General features: G+C 38.8%; 1 protein-coding gene across 6 annotated transcripts in view; it reads right to left on the minus strand.

Annotated features, from left to right (window-relative positions):
- The window catches only part of mef2d (myocyte enhancer factor 2d), a 100,810-nt gene that overhangs the window by 23,238 nt on the left and 64,989 nt on the right, over positions 1–12,583 (minus strand). For all 6 annotated transcript variants that reach the window (XM_030749295.1, XM_030749300.1, XM_030749301.1 and 3 more), the window contains exons 5-6: positions 8,377–8,605; positions 4,737–4,793 (exon numbers count right to left, since the gene is read on the minus strand). In XM_030749295.1, the coding sequence (XP_030605155.1) occupies positions 4,737–4,793; positions 8,377–8,605 (286 nt within the window). The remainder of the gene's footprint in view (positions 1–4,736; positions 4,794–8,376; positions 8,606–12,583) is intronic.

Genomic DNA, 12,583 nt, shown 5'->3' on the forward strand with positions numbered 1-12,583 from the left:
CCGGCCTTCAAATGGTACTTTTAAGCGGAAGAAAATGGATGGATGGGTGGATGGAAATAACACTATATCTCAGCTCTTACATATAATTGTGAAAAATCAAATCAAATAAATAAAAGATATATAAACTGATACTAGTAGTATCTAGTATCCAATATAAATTTGGCTTAATCTGCTGAGGTCTGGGGAGTTCTGGGTCACTCACAGAATGAATTTGAATTGAGGGGACAAATGAAAAATATAAATACAACAAAAGACAAGTAGTAAGGCAAAAAAAAAGGTATTTTTATAAGGAAAAATTGTCCTTTTAACACAAAAAAACCCCAGAATTTTGAATATGAAAAATTCTCGTGTTATCTTTGGTCTTCACTTTATTTTTAAGTTTGCTTGTAAAAGATCTCACAGAGGATTTTACCTTGTTAATTATAATAAACAGAAACAAAAAATGCTACAAGAAACATATTAAATTTAACAGACAAAAGTTCAAACTTGCAGATTTTAAGCCCCGCAACAATAAAAGTCTGTTTGGTTTTTTTCATTCTGAGCTGTTAAAAATAGCATACGTTTATTGAGTTGTGGACCCCGTGTTTTCAATCGTGAAGTGACTGTATTTTAATACTGCATGTGTTTATGTTTGTTGTTTACGCCGAGTCTCCAGAAGCTCGCAAGAATATAAGTCCTATTCTAAGCGTGAGTGAGTCACAGAAGCGCTCTGAGACATCTGTGACTTTATTTGTGTAAGTTGACTGTTCGAATGCACTTTTTCATATACTTTACATGTGTTCTCGTCAGTGTCCGAACATGTGTGACTACCCTCAGTGTGTGTGTGTGTGTGTGTGTGATGGCTCTTATTACGCGAGGCTGGGCGTGGGAATGTGTGGAATGCCGGGTGACGTCAATGGTGACATTCCCGGAGCACTGACTCCCTGGACAACAGCTGAGAACGACAGATCCAAGAGGGGAGGAGGGGACGGGAAAAAGAGAGGGGAAGAAGGGAGGAGAGAACTGTGAAGAAAAGATGAAGGGCGGAAAGCAGAGAAAAGGAGAAGATGGGAGAAAAAAATCGGAGAATGGGAAGAACAAGAAGAGTGGGTAGTATAAATAAAGCAAGGAAGCAAGCAAAAAAGAAAGACCATAATAAGTAAAGAAAGGGAACAGAAAAACTGGGATGAGGTGAGCAGGCATAAAGTGAGAGGGGAAAAAGATCTGGAAGAAGAGAGGGGGAAAAAAGAGGTGACAGAGTGGGGAAGGTAAGGGGAGACACAAAAGATGAAGAAGAAGAAGGAGCAGGCAGAGAGATTAATGAGATAAAGGAGTGAGATGAGAGGAAGGAGTGGAACAGCCATCTGGGTGGATCGGGTAACCTTAGATGAGTTCTGGTACGACGAGGTTTCATATTTCGACACACGAAGGAGTCATGATGTGTTTACAGGAGTCCTCGTGGTCACATTCATCCAAATCGAAACGCAGACATCCACCTACCTTCTGAGAGGCAACTCAATACAGCCTTTGACAACTGAAGAAAAGCTCACTCTACCGTGAAAAATATAATATTTGAAGAAGTCGAGTTTAATAAAGTTAACAATGAATCATTTCTGATAAATAAACAGCTCTTGGACCTTCAAGAACACAAGTCTAACTTACAGCATTACATTGCAACTCAGTTACTAGTCAGGACACGACTTTAAATGCTTGTTTATTGAGCTATGGCTTTCTTTTAAGAACACCACTTGATAGCAAGTCTGCACTCTTTCATTAATAGCCTTGAAAAACTAATATCAATATTGAGCCTTGGCTGTAGAGTATTCCTCTGATACAGTGCAAGGGAAGTTAATATAAATGCATTGATTCATTTTGGCCCACCTTACCCTGAGACAATGCGTTTATCAAGTGAATATAGACAGAAAAAAAAAACCCCACACCTTCCCATCGTATCTATTACTATGGGCTTGCTGGCAGTATCTTTCCAAGCTAATGGGATTTAAGGGGAGAGCTCTGGCTAGTGTCAAAGTCACCTCTGAGGAGAGTCCTTTGCCAAGACAGGGGACAGTTGGACTGGGGGGAAGGGGGGGTGATGGTGATGGTGGTGGTGAGTGGGGTGGGGCGGTAGATTATTCCAGAGAAAAGACGAGGGGGAACAGCTGAGAGAGACAGGATGAAAGGGGGGAGGGATGCGGTGTAGATAGAGAGACGAAGAGGGAGGAGGGGAGTAGTGGGTAAGCATAGGAAGTGGTTTAAGTGAGGGGAGTTAAACAGGTTGCTCTGTTCAGCGCCAAATGATGTCGGCAAGGTGTAGGGTATATTTCCATCACAATCCGACCATCCCCACATGCACATCTGAAGATCTGAAGATGTCATTAATCCCATTTTTCACATTTCCAGAACAAGGTTGTTTTTTGTTTTTTTTTTAAAGTTTGCCTCATTACTGAGCATTGAATCAGTCCTATGATTTGCTTAGTGATTAAAATAGATCTGGCTTTGTGTTCAATGAAGTCTATTTCCCCTGGTTGGAGAAATGATCAATAAAAGCTTTGTAGGCCAGAATGAATATACTGTACACAAACCACTACTGTACACGTAGACAGGTGGCAAGATACATGTAGGAACAAGTGGAGAAATACAACAAAATTAGGAAATTAGCATGTGATCATGCCTTTAGAAAATGCTGAGCAGATGTAGATTATTATTAAGATGGCAAGAAGGAATTATCTTAAATGACTTCACAAGAGGGTTCCTTGGTCACGGCTGGAAAGAGCTTCATTGACAAAGACTGCTAAACTGGCCGGTGCTTCAGTTAATACATTCTAGCTCCCAGTTAATTACATACGACACTTGGTCAGTAATTACTTCTCCCATTTCAATAAAGCGGACACCCCCTCATCGTAAGAGAGAGAACAAAAACCAAGAGAAGTGGTGGATGGCACAATCAGTTTAGTCATATATATATATATTTTTTTTAGCTTTCCTTTTACAGTTTTGGTTTAGTTTGGTTTGGTTCCTTGGTTACCATGATTACTCATCTCACACCAGTGACAAGCCCAACAAAGCATTTTTACCAGATGCTGAGGGACCTCTATTGAACTCTACTGGTCTAACCTGCACTATGAAAAAGTGGTATGCAGTGTGTTATGATATGAAGTCTACGGGTCCCAGTGTGTCACATGAGAATAAGAATGTTTCGTTTCAAAAGGAACAGTAACTGATGACATCTACTTTAGATACCGTAAGTAAAACACAGTTAATGTTTGCTTCAGTCATATCAGATTTTTGTTTTTGTTTCTTTCTTTCACTGCGTTCTTTAAAAGGACTGAAAGCCGACGAGGCTCAGGTACAAACAGGGAGGTGTGCATAGTAGCTGCTTCTGTCCACCAATCAGTATGCAGCAACATGGCTTGTTTAATCACTGTCAATAAAAATCACCACCACATGGTCAGGGTGAAGTTATCTGAAACTAACTTTTATTATTTACCTGTGAACATTTAATATTCCAGAAAAATACTTTGAACTTCACGAGTGGCCATAACTGTTGCCATTTAGCCTTGCCAGTTAATATCAAAGTGGCAGTTTCACAAATTTCCAATCCTAAATCCTTAAACTCACATTCATAATGACTGAAAATAACATTAGTGAGACTATTGATTGTTTAGATCAAAATAAAACAGAAATAACACCCTTAACACTCTTTTCGGGTGAGATTAACATAATGTCAGGCTGAATAAATGAAGTGAAACAACATGGCACTTCAGTGTGATTACCACAGCTCCCACCCCCTTTAAAAAAAATCCAATCTCCTCTTTTCTTAATTTTCAAAGGGACAGTTCACCATAGCATAATAATATGTACAAGAAAAATTATAGAGCTGTCTTAACATCACATTTTCAGTACACAAAAAATAGCACCAAAAGGATTAAATTACATAATTAATTATCAATGTCATAATTTCTGTATATTAACACACAGTTGCTTTTTTTTTAAATACCAGTTGCCAACAACATTTAATACTCATATTGTCCAAACTAATTTGTTGAACATCTTAATAATTACATTTCAATTTAATATGCAGCACAATTTAAGTTGCCATAGAAATCATGAATAGAGTCCACTTGAACATTTGTGTCAAATAGATTTATCAGCCCAGAACTGAATTTTCATAGTTCATAAAACTGGCACCAAAATGACATTTTGAGCTCACTTTCAGAGGCATGTGTCACTGGCGGACTCCAAACTGGTTTTCTAATATTATTGATTATTTGAATATTAAAAAAAAAAAAACAGCTGAGGAGCTTCATAGAAGTTATTCTGTAATCTTGTCAGTTTCTTTTCCTCTTTTCAAAGTCTCTGCTTGCATTTCTCCCTCACAACCTGAAACCCATTCTGTTCTTTGGACTGTTGACAAGCAGCTTGTACTGTGACCCTCAGCTGTCGCCAGTCAACAGGTGCTTCATGCTTGTGCTTGCATTTGTGTGCGTGCGTGTGTGGGGCTGTGTTTGAGTCGCTGTGTGAATTGCAGGAGCCTGCTGTCGCACAAAATATTCCGCATTGCTCTGTCTCTACGTCAGTTTAAGAAACCATTTCCCTTTAAAAAGTCGAGCTGAAATATAAAAAGCAAAGAGGAGCGAGGCGCATGACATGCTGTACAGTGTGTATGTGTGTGTGTGTGTGTGTGTGTGTGTGTCTTTTTACCAAACTTGGAAGAAAAGTTTACAAAAATAAAAAAGAAGAAGAAAAGATTTACTTACGAACTGGACTCGGGCACGCTCCATTAGAGTTTCCCAAATCTCCTCCTAACAGAGCACCTAGGATAACAGGAAAAAAACCACCACGGTCACATAAATAACACCAAGAAATCATCTCATATCAAACAGTTAATATGAGTAGCACTAATCTAAAATGATGCATGAAAAATGAAATCATTAAATCAAGTGTCATTAAAAAGTCCTACTGCAATCGACACTCATTTCGCTCTCTGAAGGACCATAATTGGTTTCAATTCTGCATTTCCAGTTAATGTTTAAGTGCTAGTTTCATTACTCCTCAATGATACTTACATGGCATTTTAAGGGGGAAATTTATCAGACTCATTTAGAATGAAAAAAGAAACCAAACACTCACCTAAAGGTAATTAAAACTACAAGATTATTTAAAATGAATTACCCTCATTGGGAGGAAAATGGTTTACAGTATATTTAACTATCAGAATGCCAATCAAACTCTGTGTCTGCATTATATACTTAAGATCATCAGGATAAAGTAATGTTATACACATACATCTTTAAGCTCCGGTGTTTTTATCTGTTAGATCTGAGTATTGCTCTACCCTTTATCACACAGCTTAAGACACGACATACTGACTGGAAAGATCAGGGAGTCTCAGACTGTGGGAATTTTTTCCCAGAGAAGGAAAAGACTCATGGGACTGGCAATGTTCTTGTATGAGTTGTTAAGTAAGCAGTGTCGTTATTAATATTATTACTATAGTTTGGTCTTTGATGTGAAAGTGTGGTGACTCTTTATAGCTAAAAACAGTGTTGAGACACTCTGAGGTCTTATATAGTGCTTTTCTACTCTACCTGAGCACTCGAAGTGCTTTATACAACATGTCTTCATCCACCCATTCATACAAGCACTTTTTTCTACACCTAAGTGCTTTCTATCTAACATTCACACTCCAGTAAACACACTGGAGAGCAACTTGGAGTTTAGTATCTTGCCAAAAGATATTTTGGCATGCAGACTGGAGCAGCCAGGGATCGAACCACCAACCTTCCAGTTAGCTGATGACCTGCTCTACATTCCTGTGCGGCCGAAAAGGCAAAACACATTATTTTGGGAAAATCTGAATATTTTTTGATGTGCGTCTCACTCAGAATGATTATTTTCAGATTTGCCAAGACAATTAAACAATTCAAACAAAAACAAAAATTACATATCCATAGCCTCAGGTTAGAGTAAGAGTTAGGGTTAGGATTGGGTTCATCACTGATGATGACCTAGACCTCAGAGGGTTAAATTTAGCCAGCAACGGGCCACCAGCCCCACCAGCAGCTCACCAGAACAACTTGAATATTATTAAAGATGCTTTGTTGCAGCCAAATGTTGAAAAAAAGCATGTTTCTAATTACACATAAACTTGAGAGAGAGTATCTCACTGTGTTCTCCTAAACAACCAAAAGCATAAAATGCATAAAAAAGTAATTTTACCAGTGTCATGAAATTAAATCTCATATGCTTTGTCTCTAAGCACAGGAAATGGAGACATTTTTACACACTGAACAGCTACAAACATTTATCTTCATTCTAACAAACATTATGCTTGCTTTTTCCTCACATAGCAGGCAGCATTTTCTTGCACTGACACTTATTTTCCCTCTGTTGGTGCCATTTCAGTTGTTTGGCTCAAATGTTCTTTAGAAATTCGGGGTCATTAGGGGTGACTGAAAAATATCTGGCTGGACAAACACATGGAAAAACACCAATAAGCAAAGACAATGAACCCAATACATCTCTGGTAATGTGGGATGCATAACAGGGTACAGCAGCGTACTTGCACTGCTGAGGTTATAAGGAGTAGAGGGGGGGAGAACAGGAGCGTCCATTACTGCTACGTGAAACCCACTTGCCTCAGAGAACGGCATGTTATGAAAGATGCTGTAATGCATTTGTTGCAAGTTACATCACCTAATTCTGACTTACAATGAGATTACACTGGTCGGAACAAAGCTTGATAAGTAACCTTGTCTGAGACGCAAAAATGGGGCACAAATCCTTTTAGTCAGAGGTTGAAGGATTGGTTTGCCACACAGAGGCAGCGGGCGCATGCAGGAGTGTACCAGCCAACCAGTCAAAGAAATGATGGATGCCTGTCATTACATGCAGTGTGCACTTATTTCAACAAGCAGGACTTATTTAGAATGATGGAGCATGCAGGCTGCACAACACATCTCTGGTCATTTTGCTGCTTGTCGACTCAGAACATTCTCTAATAAAACACTGCTGTTACATAAACCGTGCTTCTGCATAGACCGAGTACACTTTATGCAAAGGTCTTTAAGTAACTACATCACTATGACAACCATGTCTATAAAAGTGGCTCAAATCATTTCAGTTACAAGAGACATTTAGAAATCAGTACAATAACATATTCATCCACAGACCAACTGCTTGGGATCCCCAAGAAACCCAAAAAACAACAACAACAACAACAACAAAACACAAACAATTATTTAATGTCAAAAGGAAATATTTGGAAAAGGATGAAAACCAACTGTAGAAAAAGTAGGCCAAACACTAACAGAGAACCAGCAGTCACAATTTACACAGGGATTTGAGCCTCATATACATAACACGGAGTGTTAACAGATGCTGCTAATTAACATTCAATACAGTATGACCCATATTTACAACAGTTTGCAGGTCAGGTAGTTACTGAAAATCCTTTTTCAAATCCTTGAGTTTGACTGATAGTTTAACAAACTGCATCCTTTTTTTCAATAATGTTCCCCCTTGAAATACTGTTGCAGCCAATTACCCTCGACAAGTCCCCTTTGCCATCCATGCCTGATTTATTAAACAAACATGCAAATGAGACCCACTAAAATGTATTTCAAATGTTCAAAATGACTTAATCCATGGGAAACTATTTCTGCCATCTTTCAATGGCACTAATATAATTTTCCATGGCACTGGTGCCAGTGTACGACTGTTACTTTGTACTGCAGAAGGACTCGTGCCAAATCCAAAATACCAGCAAGGCATGACAACATCGATGACATCAGTGGCGAAGGGAGGGGCTATTACAAGTAAATCATCAACACCTGGCAGATTCAGCCTATAGATTCTGTATGCCATATTTTATTCCCATGGAAATTACCTCAAAATCTACTAGTAACAATACATGATGACTGGTTATTAAACATGACACATTTCATTAATTTCACTGGTTATAAACCTCCACTGGCACCACACTATTCTGTTCATTTTTTAAATACTGTCTCCATGTTGTCTCTAACACATGTCAATCAAGCAGAGTGGGTGGCAGACTGAAGTCTTTTTTCTTTAGTTTTCTTTTGAAGAAGTTTTGAGATTTTGTCAGTATGTATTCTTTGTTCTTCAGCGTATCTCAAACTGTTGTTCATGTTTTCAGAAAAAGTAAAACTCATCAGTTGCCTAGCATCAGAAGATCCTTCAGTGGCAAAACCAAATCAGTGTTTAGAACTGCAAATAGAAAACCTGTGCTGGATGGATCAATCAGCTGCAGGTATTAAAACTGCATATTTATGCATGACGTTTCAGATTATTGAATATTTGCATAATCACAAATGTGCAGTGAATTCACACAGAAAACAGAGCGTTGCACTTGTGATTCACACCGTCTCTTACCTGCGCTGGCTGGTCGCTGTGGTAACCCCGGTGACACGGTGTTTCTCTGCAGAGCTGGTTGCTGTGGCGAGAGGAGCCTGGGATCTGTGAGGGTGGAGGTGACAAAGGAGGTGGTGGTGACCAGGGCGCCGGCAGGGTTGTTACTGAACTGAAGGGCTGCCGCCGCTGCATTCTGGTTGGATACTGGCACGGTGACTGGCATGGAGAAGGTGGGCTGTGGGACCGTAGACTGGTGGAATGACAGGAAGAGCACAAAGATTAGTGTGTGGCCGTGTTTACCCACCCTCACACATATAAACAGTAATGGGCAGTTAGTGACCAGCAGCAGTGCAAACAAGCCTGCAGGTGACACACACACAGTTGCAGCAATACAACCAATCACAGTGAGAAGAGTCTTCCCAAAACGAAAAAGTTATACAAGAAAAACAAGCCCGACTTTCAAAGCAACGATGGAAAAAAGGAATGCAAGTGAAACATGTTCTGTTTTGCACATTAATTACTGTTTAAAGAACTTTGTTAAATAATCTGCAGTGCAGCAGTGTGGCTCCTTTTTGCTCTGCTGGACAGCTTCCAGTGCTGTTGCTATTATTAGGTCACACCATGGAAACCCCGTCCAGACAAAGTTTGATTTCAATAAATAAAAAATGGCTGTGCCTTTTTTTAGACGGCGTCATTACACTTTTTTTTTTTTAATTGAACCTCTTATAATTAAAAAAAAACAAAAACAAAACATAAAAAAACAACCAAACAAAAAAAATCAGATATCCCAGAACTAGAGCTTTGTATCCTAAAACAGGTCAGTGCACAAGAATAAAAATAGTATACAAGAAAATTGCAAAATACTTAAAAGATCTCTAATTTGCATTGGAAATATTTTTTTCTACACTGATAGATATTTTCACCTGTTTTAAGAAAATATGACTGTAAGAACTCAAATGCTGACACAAAAATAACTTGTTAAGAAGATCTTTGTTTTTCAAAGATAACTCTTTGGTGGCTAAAAAGATGGCACAATAGATAGGATGCCATAAATACTGCATAACATATCATACGTTTCAGCTCTCCAACTTTGCAGTTAGATATCGATTTTAATCCGCGCCACTATGATGTTAAAAACGATCCTCAATTACTTAAATCTTCTACTGAAGAATTTTTCCATTCTTGTTTGTCAAGGTTCACTCTTGTGGCACGAAATCAATCCAAAAATATCAAACACGTCTGATGTTTACTGTTTCAACTGCACGTTAAAAGATCACGACTTTGTTTTGGAAATAAAACTCTTCAAACAGTAAAACACACATACATCGAATCCCTCAGCAACACATACACACACACACACACACACACACACACACACACACACACACACACTCACTCAGTTGTCATGCAAGGTGACTTGGTGAAAAGGCCAAAAAGCTGTCTCACGTTTCATGTTTCATGCCAGGTTAAAACTCTTGTCGTAGCAGCGGGTTATTGCATCGGGTTATTGGTGACATTTCATAGCGTGCTTGTCACATTCCAGCAACATCCCACCACCCCCACCGACATGTGCTCATCACTGGGGATGTTAGGAAATATTCAGCAGGAGCCTCCCTAACAGAATGGACCTTACAATATGACTCATTCTCAAAAAGCCTGAGGACATACTGCCTTTCTTTCCAAAAACTTTCACCTATACTTAAAAAAAAACAAAAACAAAAAACAATCAACTTTGTCACATGTGTTGATGAAGTAGATGACCAGATATCCCAAGATGCAGAAAAATCAAGGGCAGGGACCTTGGGTTGTCCAGCCATCCGACCCATTTCACCCTGTTCCAACTCAATCTGAAATAAGGACTTCTATATATAGAATATGGGCCAGCGCTGCACTGTACTGTACTCAAACTGCCTGGGACCCAGTTTAATACTGAGGAGGACGAGGGCACCTTCCTGCCCTTGATCTCTATCTCTTTTCCTTCTGCAATGTTTTGGAGATGGCAAAAACAGAAAAAACAAAATGAGTGAGCTAACTAAAACCAAAGCAGGTACTATTTTATTCAGTAAAGTCTTTAAAATTATTTCTTAATCACAGGTTTACAAATAACAAAGCAATTTGTTCCCAGTTGTAAGTGGTCATTTTGAAATATAAACCAAAACAATAATATTCATTCATAGTTCCATTTCTTTGCCCTTCACGCAAACTCTAAATGAAGTAAAGACTGTCCCGTCCTTCCATACAACAAACACCAAATTACAGTTTCACGAAAATCCTTTGACTTTATTCAGCAATGTTAACTGAAAAATAACTAATCTTCTCTGAATCTTCCAATGACTGAGATTTAAAATTCACCCATCAGCCTACAAAGAGGAAGTTTGCAAAGCAGACTGTATAGTGAGAGCTGTAAGTGGCTAACAGGGAGAGCGAAGAGAGCAGCTAAGAGCATTGCACCACTGCACACGGGCCAAGCAGAAGGTAAAGGGAGGGCATGGATAAATGGAAGGGGTGGATAGAGGTGGGGTTAATGCAAAAGGGGCCAGAGGTGTATGGACGCAGAGCATAAAGATCCAGAAAGGATTTATCCCTACAGTGCTTGGGGATGTTTTTCTTTTCAGTAATACATTTCATTATATAGCTCTACAGAGGACAGAGCTGATGGCCATTTTCACAGAACACAAAGGAATCAAAGTTGTCACCTTTACCTGACCCCAAGACAAAAGACTTTCTCATTAATCATATCCAGAACTCACTAAACTAAATCAAATTGGAACAGATCTTTCAACAGCATTTTATTTAAAACAAGTTAAAGTTTGTTTCACTGCTGATTATTGCTTGGTCTGTTTTTATGCTATATAAAGTTAGAGGGGAAAAAAAGAAAGACGCAATGTAGTGTGCAGCTGCAGATTTGTACTTCACTGGAACTTATGAATTAATAGTGAGACCTAAAGGGTAAATTTGGGATGTTTGTGAGTTATGAATTAAACAAAAACAATCAGACAAACAAACAAATAAATAAATAAATCACTTTAGAAAAGTCTAAACTTAACTGTTGATGATCTATATTTGAAATAAATAAACATTTAAGTAAAAGGATACTGATATTAGTAGTGGTATGTCATAAAGATACAATTCAAACAGTTTTTGTTTTAGAAAATCTTTCAAAATAAATGCCAAATCTACAGTACTGTGGAAAAGCAGTGAGAAATATTATTTCTTTTTATTTAGCTTCAAAAGAGCTAGACTGTCTAACAGACTCTGCTAACAGTTCTCTGGGCTTTCTGAAGGGCTTTCAGAGGTTGTTTTTGGACATTGGCTGCTTTTTCACTCATTTTCAGTCCAGTGCTTTTGTCTGATGATTTTTAGAGGAATGTTTTTGTTTTTTGTTTTTGTTTGTTTGTTTGTTAAAGCCACTTAACACTGACATATGAATCATTCAAGCAGACCCCCCCCCTCCCCCCCCCCCCAAAAAAAACACCTAACTCAACAGATGAGCCAGTGTTGTGTCTACCAACCGATGTGTGTCTTTAGGTACTTTGCTACTAGAAGCCTGTTACAAAAATTTCTTTGGCTGAATCTATGAAAAATGCCAAAGACAACATAGCTGACAGTAATTTTACACCAGCAAGGTGATTCACAAAGCTATTAACTGAAAATTTTGCAAAAGGTGGCACGGTGTGCAGTGTGTTGTTAAAAAATAAATAAATAAATAAATGAGGGAACTGGACAAGTGGAGGACCAAAGAAGAAGTGGCAGGCCTTAAGAAACAGGAAAAAAATCCAGGAAAGACCTGACACAGGACCTGAGAGATGCATCTGAGCCTTCAGTTGATCCATCTACTGTTTGGCGAAGCCTCAACAGAAATGTGGAAGGTTGGCTGTCAAGAAGGCATTCTTAAGGAAGGGGATCTTATCAAAACTGAAGGAATTATGAACACAGAAAAGTACCATCAGATTTTCATCAACCATGCAGTACCATCTGGAAAGCATCTGATTGGCAAAGTCTTCATTTTTCAGCATGACAATGATCCCAAACACACTGCCAATGCAGTAAAAGCATACCTGGATAGGAAAACACAAAACGGAACATCATCAGCCATGGACTGGCCTCCCCACAGCCGGGACCTCAATATTATTGAAGCAGTGTGGGATCATCTTGACAAAGAACAGAACAAAAGGGATCCAACATCCAAAGAGCTTTCGATGTTCTTCAAGAAGCCTGGAGAACTATT

Source organism: Archocentrus centrarchus, chromosome 16, assembly GCF_007364275.1.
Source record: "Archocentrus centrarchus isolate MPI-CPG fArcCen1 chromosome 16, fArcCen1, whole genome shotgun sequence".
NCBI lineage: Eukaryota > Metazoa > Chordata > Actinopteri > Cichliformes > Cichlidae > Archocentrus > Archocentrus centrarchus.